Source organism: Oreochromis aureus, linkage group 9, assembly GCF_013358895.1.
Source record: "Oreochromis aureus strain Israel breed Guangdong linkage group 9, ZZ_aureus, whole genome shotgun sequence".
NCBI classification, from domain to species: Eukaryota; Metazoa; Chordata; class Actinopteri; order Cichliformes; family Cichlidae; genus Oreochromis; species Oreochromis aureus.
Window position 1 is genome coordinate 18,570,890 of NC_052950.1, and position 20,852 is coordinate 18,591,741.

The following is a 20,852-nucleotide window of genomic DNA, read 5'->3' on the forward strand; positions in this document are numbered from 1 at the left end:
GAGCAAATGCAGTGATGTCATACATATGAGTGAGCTTGTTTGGTCTATGTGTGCACAGGTTTTGCTTTTCTGTGTTATTTGTGTCTCCTTGATGTCTGTCCTCATCTTTAGGTGGCCATTGCCCGTTTTGTAGAAAAATGCCTGTCTGTTTTTTTTTTTCTTTCTTTAGCTTGTGTCACTTTGTAACCAGTTTTTCATCTCTCTGTTTTATTTTGCTGCTCAAATCTCCTTTTTGTTTTTTTTTTTACTTTTGCATCTAACATTTACAGCTCTACATTTGAACTTTAAAAGAGTACTAATTAGGCTGAAGGCCCTCTAAAATTTTTCTTGAAAGTATGTGAAGACTTTTTTAAACCCCTGGTTTAAAAACACTAGGTAACTGGGTAAAATCTAATTCTAATTCAGCCTTAAACAACAAATAATAGCAATAAAATAATGTCTGAACCACAGAGAGCAGTACCCACTCAGTACTTTGGGGAACTGTGGTTTGCTGAGGTTCAGGTGTCAGACGTACGATAACCGGAAAGGAAGAGCTGAAAGCAGTTTTTTAGGCTGTGACTCACACCCTGTATTTTCACATCCCAGCAAACTTGAGAGCATGCAGGAAAAAGGGAAGGGCCTAAATATTTGTGTATGGATATTTAAGAGATACTTAAGAGATGTATCCTACAAACACAAAGGAGTCTTCCTCTCTCTCTCTCTCTCACTTTGTATGTGTGTGGGGTTTTTTTTACATGACCTTTTACAAATACCGCCCCTCTCATCACCCTATGACTCGCTGACGCACTGAACGCCCCATAAAAACAGGCTCTGCGTGCTTTTATTCACTTTTCAGTCGTTTTTCACTACCAAAAGCTTGTCAAAATGCCGATGTGCGGAGGGCTGACTGAGGAAAAGGAGGCTGATGAAGAAGTTCAGAACATCTGTGATGCAGTGAGTAGAAAAGAGAGATTTCACACTCACAACTTTGTGCACACACGGGGCCTGTGCTTCATGTTGATGGTATTGTCATTGTTATTTAGATGAAGCCTCTCGCAGAGCAGAAAGCCGAGAGAAACTTCGAGGTTTTCATTGCACAGAGCTACAGAACACAGGTCGTAACTGGGACCAACTACTTCATTAAGGTAATGTTTGTAATGTGAGCTCAGTGGCAACACTACAAAGCTCTTCAATATAATGAAATATCATCAATAAGAGTACTGATGGTAGATAATCTGATCTCTCAAGTGAAAACTAAAGCAATGATCAGTGATTTTTTTCATTCTGTAGTTATGTTGTTTTATATTTATACGGAGGTTCATACAAAATTTTTTGACTTTCTAGCATGAAGTGTTACTCATCACTGCTGTTTCCAGCCAAATTTTGCTTAAATGTATTCAAAATTGGAGAGAAACCTGTTAAAGAAAATGAAAATCCATGTGCATTTCATACTGTCTCAGCCATGAACAGAAATCAACAAATGTTGTGTTTGTGAACACTAGAACCATCGTGCACTCTATATATGAAGATCTGGATTCTCCTTTCCACATGTTAGCATGTTGTTTGGCCCACAGCTGTGGCTTACATTACCACAGCTGTGATAAAATGATCAGGAGTACTTCTATGTGCACAGTAAGCATCTCCTTTAACTTTCCTTGTTCTTCCTTGCAGGTTTATGTGGGAGATGAAGAATATGTTCACCTCCGTGTTTACGAGAAACTCCCGTGTGATGGAGAAGAGCTCGAGCTGACCGATCTGCAGCACCCCAAGAGTCAACATGACAGTATTGAGTACTTCTAATGGGACAATGAACCAGCCAAAGCATCAGTGCCTACAGCCTGTACTCTCATTGTAATCCATTAATAACCTGCTGCTTCATGTGGGGAAAGTTTTCCTTATTTACATATAGTAACATACTGCAGATAATAGAAGGCAAAGTGGACCAGTTAAATACAAGGTGGGTAAATAAATGAACCCGATTATTTTTCTGTTATTGTTTCTGATTTGTGAAATGCCTGCAGTTTCAGGAGCAGACTCTATTTCTTCATTTGTCACAGTGAAGCCAAACACATGTCTCTTTCCTGATATGGACAATGTCTGCAGTAAAACTCAGCTGTAAGCATGTCTCCAGGCTCTGAATTGATTCATGGATTTTAGCACACAATGTTATGTCTTTTCAAACTCACAAAATAATATTTACATTCTTTATATTCAGGTTTATATGGTTTGAATACTCCTTTCATGAGTTTTTGGAAGACATGTTTCTGGAGTGTTTTACAGAAATTAAAGTTTCTCCAATCATGCACTTTTTCCCCCTTCAGCTAAAAAATTTGCAGATCTGTCATATTGATTTGGTTCAGGTCTGATTGCTTATCTAACATATTTTACATTCTTGTAGCAATAACCATGTGAGACTGAACTGTAAGTACTTTTCCCCCACATCCCATGTTCTTTAATGTTGGAGAGTTTATTATAGCATCATTTGGAGAGTTATATTTCATTTAGCATGGTGTCCTTTTTTAACGCATATCTGAAAGTGACCTAAAATAAAGCACAGTTCAGTCTGACCTGAGTCTAGAGTCCCTTATTGATTGAAATCAACTTTTTCTATTTTTAGGAGATAACAGAATTTCATTCCTTGTCTCAAAACAATCGAAATTTATTCTTTTTTCTCCTGTGCTGAAACATTTCTGCCCTGATGGGAGTTGTCCAGTGCAGCACCGCCTCCATCCACAGGGCACAAAGGGAATATTTATTGTAAGAATGGTGCCGTCCATCCAGTGAAGCTCTGCTGGCGTTCAGTGGCTAAAAGTACACATGAAAGGTGGTCAGTAGGTTGTAAGGAGTATTTTATTAGCAGACTTTACCATTAAGTCAGTGTTTGTTTGATTTTGTGACTGACGCTTCTCTTTGTTAATCATGTGCAATGTGATTTTTGTTGTTTGTTTTCTTTTTCAATTTACTGAATGAGGCGTCGTACCAATTCATTTTTTAATTATTTTTAATTATCTTATTTATTTAAACATTACTTAAGTAATTTATCAATTATTAATTTATTTCATTCTTATTTTCATGTGTGTGACTCTACTGGTCCTGCAAAGAGTCAGCTATGTCATAAAGGTTATTAACACTGTGGCATTATACATGTTACTGATTATTAATGAAAGAAAATAAAGAAAGTGTTTATGGACCGAGTTACTTGTGAGATCCACTGATGAACACCTTACTGAAGATCTTCAGTGATGGTTTGACTGCAGGTTCATGTGGGAGGATCCAGCTACTTTCATCTGCGGGTCTGGAAGAAGCTTCCATGTTATGGAGGAGAAGCCGTAGTTACTGGTGTGGAAGACCATCATGACAAAGATCCCATCCAACCTTTTTCTTTTTTTTCTTTTCTTTTCTTTTTCTTTTCTTTTTTTTTTTTTTTTTTTGCCTGTCCCGTTTGGTTCTTTAGCCATCAGAATTATTGTCTGAAGGCCAAGATAGATGCCCAACTGATTTACGTTACCAAGTGGACCATCACAGCCTTGCCATATTGGTCTATTTGATTGACCTTTGTTATTATTATTATTATTATTTATTTTATTTTTTTTCAGTTGTTACAGACGGGACAGACATGACTTCAAGATAGGAAAGGGAGAAAGAAAGAAAGAGAGGGAGGGAAAGAAAAACAGAGGGGAAGAGGGACAGTGAGAAAGGGCACTTAAAAAAAATTTCCTGGATCACCTGTTGAGAGAAGAAGAAAAAAGACAAAACAAGCCAAAAAGAGAGCAACACAATAAACACAACACTGTCGCAATAATCTAGCTAAGTGTAAATAACAGTAAACAGTAAATAACTATACATTTATAGGTGTAAATAATACTCAGGTGGCACAGTTGTGCAATGGCCCAAACACCTGCATGTTAGGTTAATCAGTGATTCTACATAGCAATGAATGTCAATGTGAGCATCACTGACTGTCTGTCTCACTGTCCTGGCCCTGTGATGGAGAAGGTGTAGCCCATCTCCTGCCTTATGACAACTGGTACAATATAACCACAAAGTGGATCAGAAAACAGAAGGAAGGAGGGAAATACTCTAACAGCAGAAGAAGAAGTCCTGTGAAAATCGTGACTAAACATTTGCATTGATCTAATGTGTAGAGATCCATATTTTAGGTTGTTAAAATCTCCCAGTTCTTTTAATCTTTGGGCTGAAGGAAGGACAATACTCGGTGTATAAATGCTCAATCAACAATTATTTATTTCCATACAATTCAACACTTTATGAGCATAAACCATCCGGATGGGGAGACATGCATGCAGAGGGTCACAGCAAATCTCAAAATGGTGGAGGATTACTCAAACTCTTATAGCCTCTGGTGGCCCCCACCTAGTCGTAAAAATCTAAACCTTCACATGTTTTCTAATTCCTAGCGAGCCTGACTTATGGCCTTGGCTCTCTGTCTTTCTGCTCTCTGTAAAGGTGGGGGTATGGAATGTGGTCTGTCTCTTCTATTATCGGCACAAGGCCCTCTGCACCCAACATTCTCTTCATGGTTCAGCAGTATGAAATGTCAAGAAACAGTGTAACACATTCACAGCAGATCAATGGTACAAGATAATACACACCTATCTAACAAATCTAATGATTGTCACCTTCTTTTAACTCAGAAGTATAATGGAAACTAAACTACATACACATCACACAATCTAGACTAAAAGATGTACTATGACCTACAGCAGTATCATGATTCAACTACTTTGATTACAGATATAAGGTAACATATGATAACATAATAATCTCACAAGGTGTATTGTGGGGTTGTTTTTCACACTATACATACACACATATCTGATTTGAGTTTCAAAGTAGCTCTGAATATTTAGATATTGATATTTTATAGCACTACACCAATCTTATGGCACTGCCCACTTTGCTGTGATGGTGTCATTGTTTATTGAAGTTTATTTATGTATTTATTTATTTATTTATAGTCACCTAGTCCTAAACACATTTGGCCATATGATGATGGGTTAGTGACTAGTCTGGAGAAATAATAATTGTAATACCCATTTGTGTGTATAAGTGCAACCAAAGTACAAAGACAAAGTAACTGAACCTTCAGATGTTTCTACTCCTACAACCATCAAACAAATCTACTCAATTATCATTTTTCCATGTGTGTTTTAATGTATTTCGGTCTTTTCATGTTCCATTTAAAGCCTGATAACATTTAACTGTCAATATTCTTAAAATGTCACTAGATGGCGCTGTAATTTCATTTTTCACATTTTGTTTGCAAAAGTTAGAGATCATTGTTTCCATGTAGACCAGCGGTCCCCAACCTTTTTTGCCTCACGGACCGGTTTATGCCCGACAATATTTTCACGGACCGGCCTTTAAGGTGTCGCGGATGAATACAACAAAATAAAACTAGTACCGGTACCGAAAAAAAGAAGATTTATTCATAACACACGTGAAAAGACCCAGGAAAACCGAGTTAACGATAAAACGATAACAAAACAACGCTGAAAACTGATAAAAACCCTGAAAACCATACATTTCACACCTGAGCCTCAACTCTCGCGGCCCGGTACCAAACGACTCACGGACCGGTACCGGTCCGAGGCCCGGGGGTTGGGGACCGCTGATGTAGACCACGTTATCCAGCTGTGAACAACAATTTTCATACATTCTGAAAAATTAACTTCAGAGGTTGACTTTAAATCTTGTAGGTTCGTGTTTCAAGAGGAGATTTCAGTTGCATCTCATGGCTTGTATGGCTTACGTATATCTCCTGTTCAGGCATCTTGATTGTATCAACAAAACATGTTGAACAAGGGGTCAAACAGAAACATAACATATGACCCAGGGGCCAGAACCTGCCTGTCAAAGACTCCAATCTGTCCCACTGCAAGGGTATGGAAGATGTGAACGAATGCAGAGATTTTGAAATTCTATTGTATTTTGATTAGTTTTAAAGCTTTTCCTTTAAAGATCTCCCCCATGGCCATTCTCACTACACCAAAGTAGCTAAGTAATAGATAAACAATTATATATATTCTAATTTTATTTTCTATCTATCATTTTTTTTATTTTTGTCTTTGGTTGTTTTGTTTTTCCAGTGGCAAAGGAAAACAAATCTGAAAAATTAGAACGTTTTCTGAGAATTAACTAAAAACTTTGCAGCTGAGAGAATAAAACCTAAGTTTGGGTATAAAATTGCCACATTTTCACGGATTCTTTCATGTACAGCATGTTTTAAGTGTATTGTATATTCTCTGCTAGGGGAGTATACATTTTTATATGTGCAGCTTGCAGACACTCACTGTTGTGCCTCTTTCCTGGATGCTTACGCAAATATTGACAAAGATTTGAACTAAAAATTCAAAATTTGGATCCATAATCATAAGTTATTTGAAAATGCAAATAATAGTGCATGATAAAAACAAATAAACCAATAAATATATAGAATACAGAAAAAGATAAAAGCACACCTATCATTAAATCATACAATGAATAAAAGTCAGTAATATGACTTTGCTTCTCAGTATCATTTATATTTGAAACCTTTATCCCGAATTTCTTTTTGTCTTAGCTTTGTGCAGCATTCAGAAGTGAAGTGATCATATCATCCATGTCTAGTTCAACAAGTTTTTTGTCTTTCAAACAAGTCATAAATCCTTCACCCCAGATTTTTTCACCACAGTTTCAGTTTGTAATGTCCCAGATAACTAAAGATAACCAGAAATGTCACACAAGAAAGTACTTGTCTATTAAGTGATCCTTGTTACACTTCCAAGCGTTCTGCAGTAATACTCACAGTCCTGTTGTGCTGAGGTATAAATGACTGAAAAATAATCACTCAATGACCATGTTTGAGCTCCATAAGATAAATCTAGATGATCATTTGCAAAGAAGAGGATGGAAAAAAGGTTATTTGGGCATGTTAATTGTTGTACTACTTGTTGTACTTCTAACGTTATGCACAGTTATTTGATTATTTTTATGTACATTTTTTAAACAAAGAGTGATGACAAACCAGTTCTGGTGACAAACTATCAAAAAAGAATAAATATATGAAATTATGAAGACTGGCATCAATAAACAATGAAGCAACATTAAAGAGGAAAGAAAGGAAGTGACTGAATAAACAAGAAGCACTCAGAGAATGCAAACCTCCACCAAGGCACTTCACTCTCTGGGCAGTATTTACTTTAAGTGAATAGTATTTTATTTAGCATACATTCAATTAGGGCTTTTTGTTGTTGTTGTTCTTTATAAAGATAATTTAAGAAGTTTGTAATGCAGCAAAAATCAGGTAAGGGAAGCATGACAGATGTCTACTTTGATTCCATAAACATTATGTAGGAGTAGTTAATTTATTAACAGGTACTGATTTGTAAAGACCATCGTGTCATGTCTGCTAAGGCAGATGGCGTGGAAAGAAGAGAATCCGGATCCAAATGCAAACAAATGGAGGTGGAAATTTAACAAAGAGCGAGTCTTTATTTTTGGCTGCACAAAACACTACAAAACAAAATGCTACAGGTGACTGAGACAAACTACAAAAACCTAAAATGGGGAAAGCTAAACATCAAAACACGAGATACATAGAAAAACAATACAGAAAGCTTGAGGAAACCTGGGACTTGGAGACCTAGAGGAGAGATAAGCAGACGGACTCGATGAGGAGCAAACACAAGACAATATATAGACAGAGGATAACGAGGGAATACACAACAACACAACATCCCAGATACACAAATTATAATAAGAAATGTTAGAACACACAAAGTACTCATGGTGGAAGATTTCTTTTCTGTTGTATTGAACACATATTTTAACCATATCACTTCAGTAATTGTAGAATCACATTGTCACCAGTTGTATGCATGTGCGCCACAAAAGGGCCTTATGCTCTATCACACATATATACACACACACAGTGGGGCCATTGTAAGTTCATGCGAGACGTTAAACAGCAAGTGAGACTCCTGTTTATCAGGGATGTAAATCTCTAGGTGACAGCTAGGCAGAAAACAAGGTCATGATTCTCTCTCTGTGAGGGAGAAGGTTTTTAAGGATGAAGGTAAAATCCCGCCACCCCGAGCATGGGCCAACATGTAAGAGTTGTGGAATGTCTTTGTCTGTGTGTGTGTATGAGATGTGAGGGCAGCGGCCATCGTCAGAGATCACTTTGGTGTTTGATTAGTGTTTCTCTCCACATTGCAATGTGTTTATTAAACTCACTTCAAATAATGCTCACAAAGTGTGTTTGCAGGTTATTTTAAAACTTCCATGACATACTCTAATCGTTGTTGCATCTCCAAACATTCTGCAGTAATAGTCACAGTTCTACTGTGCTGAGGTATAAATGCAGGGAAATGAATGAAAATCATTAAATAATATCTTACTCCTATGCCAAATGACTCAGTTGCCATCCTGAGTTCTGGCCCCCCTCAAAAGGTTTTCAAGATAAATCTATATGATTAGTTGATTAGAGCTTTAGTCTACTTTCATTTATCACAGCCTCTATGCACAAAACCTTTTTCGAATTATATTTTATTCTACAAAGATCAAGGACCAAGCAGAGTGACAGACAAACAAGAGGAAAAGACAAACTATCTAACAAAGGAAATAAAATTATGCTTATTAATAGAATTTCTGTGAGTTATTAAAAATTTCCTGATCCTCAGCATTGAACACACAGCATTGTTTTTAACTATTCTTGACTGCAGGTTCATGTCAGAGAAACCAGTTGCCTTCATATGCTGGTGTGGAAAATGTTTACAGGTGAAGGAGGAAAAGTCAGTTCAGCTTTGTCTGATCCTGAGCGGTAGAGCAGCAACATGATAGGATTGCTTCGTAAAAAGGAAAGTGTGGGTTTCAAAAAAGAAAAGAGAGACCGGTGAAAGTGAAACTCATATGAAAAAAACTGCTGGACTTTCCTGGTATTAGTTAGCTTACCTAACTTATACTATCAGAAAACAATGCACAAAATCATCGAGTCTGAGTAATTTATTGAAACTCCAAATTCTACAAATGTTATTGTGTCATTTCTTTTAATTTTTTTAGGTAGTCTTCAGGAATAGTTCTCCAGGCTTCACAAAGGATATTTAAATCTCTTCTTTGGATGTTGGCTGCCTTTTCTTCTGTTCACTGTAAAGATGATGCCACGCTGATTCAATAATGCTGAGATCTGGTTTTGGGGAGACCGGTCCATGACTGATAGAGTCTCACTGTGTGTTTTTCTATCCAGGTATGCTTTTACTGCACTGGCAGTGTGTTTTGGTCATTGTCATGCTGAAAAATGAAGCTGTTTCCCTTCCTTAAGAAGGGCTTCTTGACAACCACCCTTCCTGTTTGTTAAGGACATGACTTTCAGATACTGTTCATCTGCTGTAGATAGTATTTTAGGCCTGCCCATGTTTCTTTTGTCCTCCACTTGTCCATTTTCCTCAGATTTTTTAAGGGCATGCCGCACACTATGCTGCTATATACCAGGTTTTTAGATGGCAGATCTTTATTTATGCAAATAATATCCAATAATAAGATCTTTATTTATGCTTGTCGAAAATGTGTTATCCATGGTACTTTCATATACTAAACTAAAGAAATGGGTATAAAATGTGTTTTTTTATGTCAGCAGCCAGTAATAAAGTTGTGTCTAAAGATTCAATTTAAAATTAAGTCTTGGCTAAGTTGTCTGTTATATGTGCTGCCTTTGTTATGCTTGAAAAACTTTGGAAGACCTCTAGAAGGCCTGAACCACATAATAAAACAGACGCACAGAGCTCAAAACTTTTCTACAGTAATGTACATAATTACTTTTAAAATCTAATCGTAAGTTATTCAAAAATGCAAATAATAGTGCATGACAAAAACAAATAAACCAATAAATATATAGAGTGCAGAAGAAGATAAAAGCACACGTATCATTAAATCATACAATGAATAAAAGTCAGTAATATGACTTTGCTTCTCAGTATTATTTTTTTGGAAACGTTTATCCCGAATTTCTTTTTGTCTTAGCTGTGTGCAGCATTCAGAAGTGATGTGATCATATCATGCATGTCTAGTTCAACAAGTTTTTTTCTTTCAACCAAGCCATAAATCATTCACCCCAGATTTTTTCACCACAGTTTCAGTTTGTAATATCCCAGATAACTAAAGATAACCAGAAATGTCACACATGGAAGTACTTGTCTATAAACTGATTCTTGTTACACTTCCAAGCATTCTGCAGTAATACTCACAGTCCTGTTGTGCTGAGGTATAAATGTAGACAGATGACTGAAAATAATGACTCAATTACTATGTTTGAGTTCCATAAGATGAATCTAGATGATCATTTGCAAAAAAGAGGTTGGAAAAAAGGTTATTTAGGCATGTTAATCGTTGTACTACTTGTTGTACTTCTTACTTTGATAGTTATTTGATTATTGTTATATAAAGTGATGACAGTGATGACCAACCAAATGTGGTGACAAACTATCAAAAAATATAAATATATGAAATAATGAAGACTGGCATTAATAAACAATGAAGCGACATTAAATAAATCAAAAAAGGAAAACATTTCTGCTCACAGATCAAACAGTATTTCCTGCTTAGAGCACCGTCGCATTGAATTTGTGACTCATTTGATGTGAAAAATAATAATGGCTAAAACGGTTTGATTACAAAATTATTATGCTTTCTCCTTTTTTCTGTCTTTTTTCTTCCTCCTGCCTGTCAGTTTGAACATTGCCCTCTTGTACATGCACTGTAATAACAAAAGTGACACAAATTGAAATGAATAAATATCCAACCCAAAGTAATTATCATTACTGTAAAGAAACACAGGGATGGAGAACTCGATGAACTAGACAGCAGCTTTTGTCTTACTGAGGTGTGAATGAACCTATAACTGTAGATGATTTATTCTGTAAACAGCAGTTTAACTTTACTCTATAAAGACATCATGTAATAATAAATGTAAAGAATGTCTCTTTTAATAAATTAAAGCTATTAAAGAAAACAGACTTAAATGTGCAGTAGTCCTTACCTAGCTGATAAATCTTGCTATCTAACATGGCAGTTTAATTAATAACAACAGTGAAACCTGCTATGAATGCCATACATTTCTGTGTCTGCAGTTTTCTTAAAAAGCACAAGTCTAACTTTTGAGAAGTGACCCAATGTAAACTGGAACTGGAATATATTCCAGTTGAGTAACAATGATGTGAGGGCAGTGGTTACACAGGTAGCTCCACCCTTTACGTACTGTTTCTGGGTTTGTTATCCAGTATAAATATGTGTGTCAGCCACCTGTATTGAAACATCAGAGACACCTAAAAGCAAACGTTTACATCTCTGTTTATTTCAGCAGACCTTCAGAATGTCAGACGTGATCTGCGGAGGATGGACAAAAACAAAGAAAGCTGATGAGCAAACTCAGAAGATCTGTGAAAATGTGAGCTTCAGTCTACTTTGATTTTTCAGAGTCTCTGTGCACAAAAATCTTTACTTTGAATTTCAGTCTGATTGTATTGTAAATTGTATTTTATTTAAACAAAGGTCAAAAACCAAGTAGAAGAAGAGCCACAGAAGAATTATGCCGAATTTCATGCTGTGGAGTACAGGAGTCAGGTGGTGGCAGGAATAAACTATCTCATCAAGGTAATTATTACTGTGAAATTCATTACATGTGTTTTTCACATCATTGAAGGAGAAGAAGAAAAACTGTTTATGGACAGAGTTCTTTGTGACATCCATGTGTGTTATTAAAATGTAAATCTGAGATTCCTCAGTGTTGAACACACAGCATGGTTTTCCCCACTTTGACTGCAGGTTCATGTTGGAGGAACCAATTACCTTCATCTGATGGTGTTCCATAAGCTTCCATGTAATGCAGGACAAGAAGTGGTGACTGGTGTACAGGAGCATCACCACAAAGACGATCCCCTTGTACCTTTCTAATGTGATCACAGAGCCTGCTTCAGCTTTCTCCAAAATGTTATTATCATTTTATTGTAATAATATTCCTGTGAACTTGAATGTTATACAGAGAGTATGATTACATATACAGGAATGAAGACAGAGATGGTACAATGTATACTTTAGAAGTGGATGAAGTTGAATAAATAGATTCACACATGAATAATAAAGAAATTATAAAATGTTTTGGGTTAATCAGTTTCTTGACAGTGAAGTCATATTTGGTGCTGATCCTGTGAGTAAATCCCTTACAAACAATAAGAGGACATGGAAAATGGAAAATAAAAAACTTGAGGAAGGAAAAAGAAAACAAACAAGATACTGTTTATCTTGGTGTGAAAAATGAAAGGAAGTGACTTAATAAACAAGAAGCACTCAGAGAATGCAAACCTCCACCAAGGCAGTTCACCCTCTGGGCAGTATTTACTTTAAGTGAATAGTATTTTATTTAGCATACATTCAATAAGGGCTTTTTGCTGTTGTTGTTGTTCTTTATAAAGGTAATTTAAGAAGTTTGTAATGCAGCAAAAATCAGATAAGGGAAGTATGACAGATGTCTACTGTGATTCCATAAACATTATGTAGGAGTAGTTAATTCAATAACAGGCATTGATTTGTAAAGATCCGGAAGAAAGAAATTTAACAAAGAGCGAGTCTTTATTTTGGCTGCACAAAACACTACAAAACAAAATGTGATAGGGCACTGAGATAAACTACAAAAAGCTATAACGGAAAAGCTAAATGTAAGAACACGAGACACATAGAAAAACAGTACAGAAACCTGAGATCTGAGAAAACCTGAGACTTGGAGACCACAAGAAGAGATAAGCAGACAACCTGACGAGAATCAAAGGAAAACACACCCAATATACAGACAGAGGGTAACGAGGGAATACACAACAGGAGGGAGACAGAGCTGATTCTAACCTGACATGATGACACAAGGGGAAGCAAAACTCAGAACAATGAACAATCAATTTTTTCCTTGTCAAAATGTGTTATCCATGGTACTTTCATATACTGAACTAAAGAAATGGCTATAAAATGAATTTTTTGTGTCAAGCAGCCAGTAAAGTTGTGTCTAAAGACTCAATATGAAATGGAGTCTTGGCTAAGTTGTCTGTTATATGTGCTGCCTTTGTTATGCTTGAAAAACTTTGGAAGACCTCCAGAAGGCCTGAACCACATAATAAAACACACACGCACAGAGCTCGAGACTTTTGTACAGTAATGTACATAATTACTTTTAAAATCTAATCATAAGTTATTCAAAAATGCAAATAATAGTGCATGACAAAAACAAATAAACCAATAAATATATAGAGTGCAGAACAAGATAAAAGCACACGTATCATTAAATCATACAATGAATAAAAGTCAGTAATATGACTTTGCTTCTCAGTATCATTTTTCTTGGAAACCTTTACCCCGAATTTCTTTTTGTCTTAGCTGTGTGCAGCATTCAGAGGTGAAGTGATCATATCATCCATGTCTAGTTCAACAAGTTTTTTGTCTTTCAAACAAGTCATAAATCGTTCACCCCAGATTTTTTCACCACAGTTTCAGTTTGCAGTTTCCCAGATAACTAAAGATAACCAGAAACGTCACACAAGAAAGTACTTGTCTATAAACTGATTCTTGTTACTCTTCCAAGCATTCTGCAGTAATACTCACAGTCCTGTTGTGCTGAGGTATAAATGTAGACAGATGACTGAAAAATAAATCTAGATGATTAGTTGCAACGAAGAGGAAGATAAAAGGCTATTTAGATTATTAACTGAAAAGAACAATTACATTTTAAAGTGATGGAACTGCTGAGACCTTAAATCTAAGTCAAGAGCCTGTAAAGAAAAGAATTCTAGTCTATTTTTTTCCCGTGATGTTAATATCAATTAATCAATCTTTATTGACAGACTTTTCGCCTATCGTTTAAAAAAAACAGCAACAACAACACAACATATAAACCTATAAAATAAATATAAAAGATATTGTAAAGATATAAAACTATAATTTACATGAAATACACAATTACTTAAATGAAATCAATAAATACAACCAGTGCTTCGTCAGACTGGATGAGTAACGGGAACTGCTCACTGTCGGGTCTGTGAGTGGTAAAATTATACTGTTACTAGAGGCAGTGGTGGTTTTTGATATGGGCGACATGGGCCATTGCCCAGGGCGGTATCGATGGGCATCAGCAAAAAAAGTTTCTTGCGCCCATGCTGCCCCCATCCTACCAGCGTATGTGTGCTACAAACATCCGACTGGCACTACTCCCTCTATCCTACAAAGAATTCTCATTGCATCATTATATGCAACATGCAGCTTCCACATGCTACATTGCTTGTAAGATGACCAGAAGGGGGCAGTATATAGCCATGTGCAATACGCTTTAATAATAGTTGTTTACACTCAGTTATTAGATTATTTTATATAACCTTTTTTTAAAAATGATCACAGACCAATTTTGAAATATTTGAAGTAGTTTATAGTATACATGAAATTATCCAGACTGTTATTAATAAGCAATGAAGCAGTAGTCCTTACCTAGCTGATAAATCTTGCTACTTAATATGGCAGTTTAATTAATAATGCCAAATGTTGCCAATACAAACAAAGGCAAAAGAATTTTAATTCTTGTTTAGAATACACATTCTGAATGCACTTATGAAATGGGCACGTAAAATTTTTAAAGACTAGAAGAGTTTTCATCTCTGTTGATTGCAGGTTTATGTGGGAGGATCCAGTTACGATCATCTGAATATTCTTCAACAACTTGTGTCCAACGGTGGGGAGACTGAAGTTGTTTGAGTAAGAGAAGGTCACAGTAAAGATGATCAAATTGGCACTTTTTAATCTAACTTGTTTAGATTGCCCTGTGCCTTTAGGCTGCTTTCCATGTAAATTAATCAAATAATTAAATTTGATAATATTTATGTTATAAGTTATTTTAAATCTATAGCTACTGAGACATTGTAACACTTAGCAATGAATGAAATGGAATGAACAATGTTGTAAGAGAAGAAATGAAATAAAAAGAAGAAGTGAATATGGAGTTTACATAGAAAACACTGACTCACCTAAATGTGTATATCTCTATTAAGTCTTGAGCAAAAACAAGAGTTCTCATTAAAAAACACAAACAAGGCAGGTTTGACAGGGTGATAACAGACAGACTGTTAATAAGTGTAAAGTTGCATTTTTGCAACTGCAGCTTCACATTGTTGTTGCACCTAAAATCTGTAAATCTTTTGAGATTTTTATATCAATTTTATCAACAGCAACAAGAAAACCTGGTATGTCTGTGAATATCCATTTGTTTGTCTGCAACCTTTGAACTGCACAATTATTATTTTTGACAACTGTCTTAGTGTAAGCTCAAATTTGGAGAGAAATTCATCAACAAGCGACATCATGATGTGAGGGCAACCTTTGCATGTAGCTTCACTCTTCAGGAACTGGTGCCACCTTCTGGTAAGTTTTCAGTGCTTACAGCATAAATATATGTGATAACCATCTGGGATTAAACAACTGAGACACGCAGACAGATGATAAGTATTTGGTTACTGTATTAATTTTCAGGTTTTTGTCCTTTACTTGAGTATTTATTTTTCAGACTACTTTTTACTTTTACTGCCTACACAATATAAATATGTGTAGTTTGTATTCCTTACATTTTAAAACAGGTTTGCTACTTTAGGTTGAATGTCTTTTTTATTTTACATCACCACAAGCGTTCAAACATCAATTTGAGCCTACACAAGGAAGTATCATACTGGGGTGTTCACATTTCACTGAAATAACAATGAGCAAACAAAAGCCATGTTGCCCTTAAAAGGCTCGCTTACCTTATACATATACTTCTCAATCTGACAGATCATCAGAACAGTTTGTACTTTTTTCAATCACAATTCGAGAATTCGAGCTGTGTCACGGCTGTTAATCCAAATTTTCCTTTCACGCACATCCCAAGGATGCTCTACTGGACTGAGATCTGGTGACTTTGGAGGCCATTTAAGTAAAATGTTTTGATGAGTCTGTGCAAAAAGTAGCCCGAGTTTCCTGCCCTTGGCTGACAGGTGTGACCCCCAGTGTTGTCTTCCATTGTGCTACCCCATCTCCTTCAAGGTCAGATGTCTTGTGCTTTCAGAGATGCTGTTCTGCATACCCTTTTTTGTAATGAGTGGTTACTTGAGTTACTGTTGCCTTCCTATGAGCTTGAAATAGTCCGAACTGTCCATTCTCCTCTCATATTTTCTCATTTCAGACCATTCCCTGTAAACCCAGGAGATGGTTGTGCTTTCCTGCACACAATCCTAGTAAATCAACAATGACTGAAATATTATAGGGGCGATCGTGGCTCAAGAGTTGGCAGTTCGCCTTGTAATCGGAAGGTTGCTGGTTCAAGCCCCGGCTCCGACAGTCTCGGTCGTTGTGTCCTTGGGCAAGACACTTCACCCGTTGCCTACTGGTGGTGGTCAGAGGGCCCGGTGGCGCCAGTGTCCGGCAGCCTTGCCTCTGTCAGTGCGCCCCAGGGTGGCTGTGGCTACAATGTAGTTTGCCATCACCAGTGTGTGAATGGGTGGATGACTGAATGTAGTGCAAACCGCTTTGGGGCAGCTTTACTTAGTCCTTAGGGACTAAGTAAAGCGCCATTTACCATATTCACACCCTTCTGACATCAATGACGATGTCATACTTAGTCACCTTCTTCCTTATTCTGGTGTTCAGTTTAACCTTCAGCCGGCTGTCTTGGCCATGTCTACATGCCTTTGAGTTGCTGCTGATGTAAAAGGCTGATTCCTCTGACAAGCAGTGGAATGGTGTACCTAATAAAAAAGTTGCTGAATGTAAGTAGTGTGACTTTACTGGACTATACAGTAGTTGCAGCTGTCTTATCAGATTTTGTATATTTTCTTTGCCTGAAGAATACAGTTTAACCAGTGTTATTTTCTATAAAGTTTCAAAAACATTTTTCACATTTCATTTTGTTTCTGAAATATTTCTATACATTAGGTCTACATTGTTGCAGAACTCTTTCCAAACTCAACAAGGTTTTGAGGGGGAAAAAAACTGAAACATTTTGATGACTCAGTCTTAAAATGCTCCACCCTTTCCAGGGATGTTATACAGTATAAATATGTGTGTGAACCACCTGTACTGACACATCAGAAACACCTAAAGGCAAACGTTCACATCTCTGTTTATTTGAACAAACCTTCAGAATGGCTAAAGTGTTAAGCGGAGGATTCACAGAGACGATGCCTGCCACTCCAGAAATCCGGAAGATCTGTAATGAGGTGAGCTTCAGTCTACTTTAATTTTTCGCAGTCTCCACACACAAAACTCTTTACTCTGAATTTCAGTCTGGATTCATATCAAATTTTATTTTATTCAAACAAAGGTCAAGAGCCAAGCAGAGCAAAAGACAAATAAAAAATATGTGGAATTCCTTGCTCTTAAGTACAGGAGTCAGGTGGTGGCAGGAACAAACTATCTCATCAAGGTAAATATTACTGTCATATTCATTATACATGTTCTTCACATCATCCTGAAGAAAAATCAGAAAAGAAAAGCTATTTCTGGACAGACCTGTTACATTGAGCCTCAGTGTTGAACACACAGTGTGGTTTTCACTTCTCTCCACTGCAGGTTCATGCTGGAGGAACCAGTTACCTTCATCTGCTGGTGTGGAGAAAGCTTCCATTTGAAGGAGGAAATGCCGTCCTGACTCGAGTACAAGAGCATCACCACAAAGACGATCCCCTGTTACCTTTCTAATGTGAGCTTGTTTCAGCTCCTTTTAAAAATGTGCATTTGTTGTGTTTAAAGAACTTCACACATCCATATTCCTTTGAAGTCGAATGTTATGCATAGAATAACTTTATATTTACAGTAATTAAAACAGCTAATACAATGTTTACTTTATAACTGAATGAAGGTGAATGAATAATTTCACAAATAAATAATAAATGAATATTTATTGGGATAATCTGTTTGTCATTTATCATGTAATTAAATCACTTGCAACCAGTAAAAATGTGGAATGAGTCTTTACTCAAATACTAAGTGAGGTACACTTAATATTTGAATAAGAAGAAGTAAGTTTATTTCAGCTGAGAAAACAAGTATGTGCGTTCGTGTGTGTGTGTGTGTGTATCTATCTATATATATATATATATATATATATATATATATATATATATATATATATATTTATAAAATGCCAGTTTATCTTAAATGGACCATAACTTTGTTTAAGTGAATTTTAATCCATCCACTACATTCTGCCCTGGAAAACAGAAAGGAGATATTTAGATTATGCTAAATGTGAATAATTTATCTCCTCACTTGGAGAAAAAAGTGTCAGAGCAATGCCTCCTGAGCAATACTATACAATGTCCTTGTCAAATTACAAATGGCGTCGCTATACAATATATCACACTAACAGCAGTTAAGTCTGAAACTGTCCAGTAGAATTTCTCTATTTACAGTAAAGTTTTATGAGCATTTCATTTTTGCTTTGAAGTTTAAATTTGATTTGATTTCAGTGAGCTCCATTCTTCAGCCCATAAATGAAAACTGATACATTAATTAAATTACTTCCACTTGAATGTCAAAGTTAGCAAGTGCTGAAAAGGAAAACCTTGTTTAAAATAGAAAAAGCACAAATTGATAAGTGCTGATTCATATCCTAGCATACTCAGCTAAGACTTGTTAGCATTGTGATTTAGCATCACTGTGCTAAACTACACACAAACAGAAATGTTAGCTTGGCTCCAAGTACTAGGTTTATACTTTGTTTCATCTGACTGACAGACTGGCAATAATATATCACTGAATCTAAATAAGCTATGCTGATACACCCAGTTCTTTGAAAGTCTTTTCTCATGGATTGAGCTTTGTTAAGGAGTGTCATTACCGACTTTTACCAGTTCTACCAGGCTGTGCTCAGACGTGCCTTCTCATCTCGCCTGCTGATTAATCCTGTGACTCTTTCCATTAAATCCCAACTGCAGTGCAGAGAATGATGGCTGAGACATTTTTTAGTTTCTGTATCCAGTCTTACATCAGCAGAGTAGGACTGCGAGTGTCAGAATATTTGGGAGTTTAACAAGAAACAGTTTATTGACAAGTATATGCACATCTTAATATTTCTGAATGCAATATTACTTTTGCTTAATTGGGATGTTCCAAAATTAAACTGTGTTTGGCACCACTGGTACCACAGCAGTATCAGTGGTGAAAGGTCCTCTCAGTTCAAGAAGGGGATGTAAGATGATACCAGCAAACTCCCTCATACTATCAACGTACAGAAGCTCCAGAAGACTGGCGTCCTTGGCACTGCTCATATACCAAGTATGACTTTATCAGCTAAGTGTAGCATGAGATGAACTTTCCTCTAAAGCTTCAAGTATCGGATATTATAGCATTCTTCCCCTTCCCCTTCATATTAGACAAGCATCTTTAGTGCAGGTCTTTAAGTCCAGATTGAAAACCTATTTTTACTCCCTGGCTTTTAACTCGGCGGGAAACAGACATCCCTCCTATTATTTTATACTATGTTTTGTTTTTCTTGTTTCTGTATTGTTCAGCACTTTGGTCTGCCTGGTGCGTTTTTTAAAGTGCTATATAAATAAATGATGATGATGATGATGATTCTAACCAGGAAACACTTTATTTTGCCTCATTTTCTTGCTGCATGTCTAAGTGGAAGAAGGGTAAGGCAGGATTTCACTTTCACAAGAAGTCACAGCCGTAATGCAACAAATAGCAGACCCAAAGAGCAGACTTAAGGAACAATCAACAATGTCTCAACAGTCAACAATCTTTGGCATGCAGACAAGAGCAGCCAGGGATTGAACCACCAACATTCTAAGCAACAGATCACCTGCTCTACCTTCTGAGCTTCATCCTACTAACCCATCAGCTGTCCAGAAAATAGCATCAAAATGTAATCAGTAAAAGTGAATTAACTTTGATCTGTCATGTATATATGTATATATATATATATATATATATATATATATATATATATATGAATGCACAGGGGAAACCTTGGGTTAGCTTAAGAGTTGATAATCAGCTTCGTGTGACTGCTTATCCTGATCACCAATGTTAGGGGTAAGTGAACCTACATAATGGAAAAGTATAACAGTATCCTGGATATGTCACAACAATCAACCAAGTTGTCTATAAACTGATCCTTGTTACACCAGATAAGTTATTTGAATGTCACATGAAAGAAATTTTTAATGAAGAGTGATCACAAGCAAATGTGGTGGCAAACCATCATAAATATACAGGCTATAATATGTATGAAGACCTATAACAGTGGAAATAAAAACTATGAAGTGACATCAGACAGCAAGGTTTATAAAAACTCTCTTCAGAACAAAAATGTGCTTGATCAATGTGATGTGTCCACCGCCATAAGCTCACATTATGAATCTGGTATTAAAATACAAGTAAAAAGGAGACTTTTCAAATATGATAACTTGTTTAGATCAGCCACCTAACTCACCCAGTGATATGATTCAAGGAAGTTTACCCAAAATATTCTATTTTTCTGGCTCTCCTCTGCATGTCCCTGCATGTATTTGCAGGAGTTTCTCTCTTTTTCAATACCTGTATTAAGTATTAACAAGGAACAAACTCTTTGACACAAATACCAAAGAATGACCACCACACCCTCCCATGACAGTTCTACAACAGAGTTAGCAAATCCTCAATAGTAGATTAAGAAAAACAAACATTTTAATTGTCTGGTTCATTTTTTTGTCATCGGGCACTAGAAAGAGAGAGCATATTTCTCCTGTAACGTCTTCCCTTCGTTGGCTGTTAAATCCAGAATTGAATTCAAAATCCTGCAAGGTCTTAAATAATCAGGTCCCATCTTATCT

The 20,852-nt window shown here is 36.3% G+C and overlaps 3 protein-coding genes across 3 annotated transcripts; all 3 read left to right on the plus strand.

Annotated features, from left to right (window-relative positions):
• Window positions 1-732: 732 nt before the first annotated feature.
• Window positions 733-2,546, plus strand: LOC116314442 (cystatin-B-like). The gene is made up of 3 exons (XM_031732460.2): window positions 733-933; window positions 1,023-1,124; window positions 1,651-2,546. The coding sequence occupies exons 1-3, from the start codon at window positions 865-867 to the stop codon at window positions 1,777-1,779; spliced, it is 300 nt and encodes a 99-aa protein (XP_031588320.1). The 5' UTR covers window positions 733-864; the 3' UTR covers window positions 1,780-2,546.
• An 8,738-nt stretch (window positions 2,547-11,284) lies between these two features.
• Window positions 11,285-12,132, plus strand: LOC116314404 (cystatin-A-like). Its single transcript, XM_031732409.2, has 3 exons — window positions 11,285-11,422; window positions 11,527-11,628; window positions 11,800-12,132. The coding sequence occupies exons 1-3, from the start codon at window positions 11,348-11,350 to the stop codon at window positions 11,926-11,928; spliced, it is 306 nt and encodes a 101-aa protein (XP_031588269.1). The 5' UTR covers window positions 11,285-11,347; the 3' UTR covers window positions 11,929-12,132.
• A 4,995-nt stretch (window positions 12,133-17,127) lies between these two features.
• On the plus strand, window positions 17,128-17,977 carry LOC120441710 (cystatin-A1-like). The gene is made up of 3 exons (XM_039617033.1): window positions 17,128-17,249; window positions 17,354-17,455; window positions 17,602-17,977. Exons 1-3 carry the CDS (start codon window positions 17,175-17,177, stop codon window positions 17,728-17,730), a joined length of 306 nt encoding a protein of 101 aa, XP_039472967.1. The 5' UTR covers window positions 17,128-17,174; the 3' UTR covers window positions 17,731-17,977.
• Window positions 17,978-20,852: the final 2,875 nt, after the last annotated feature.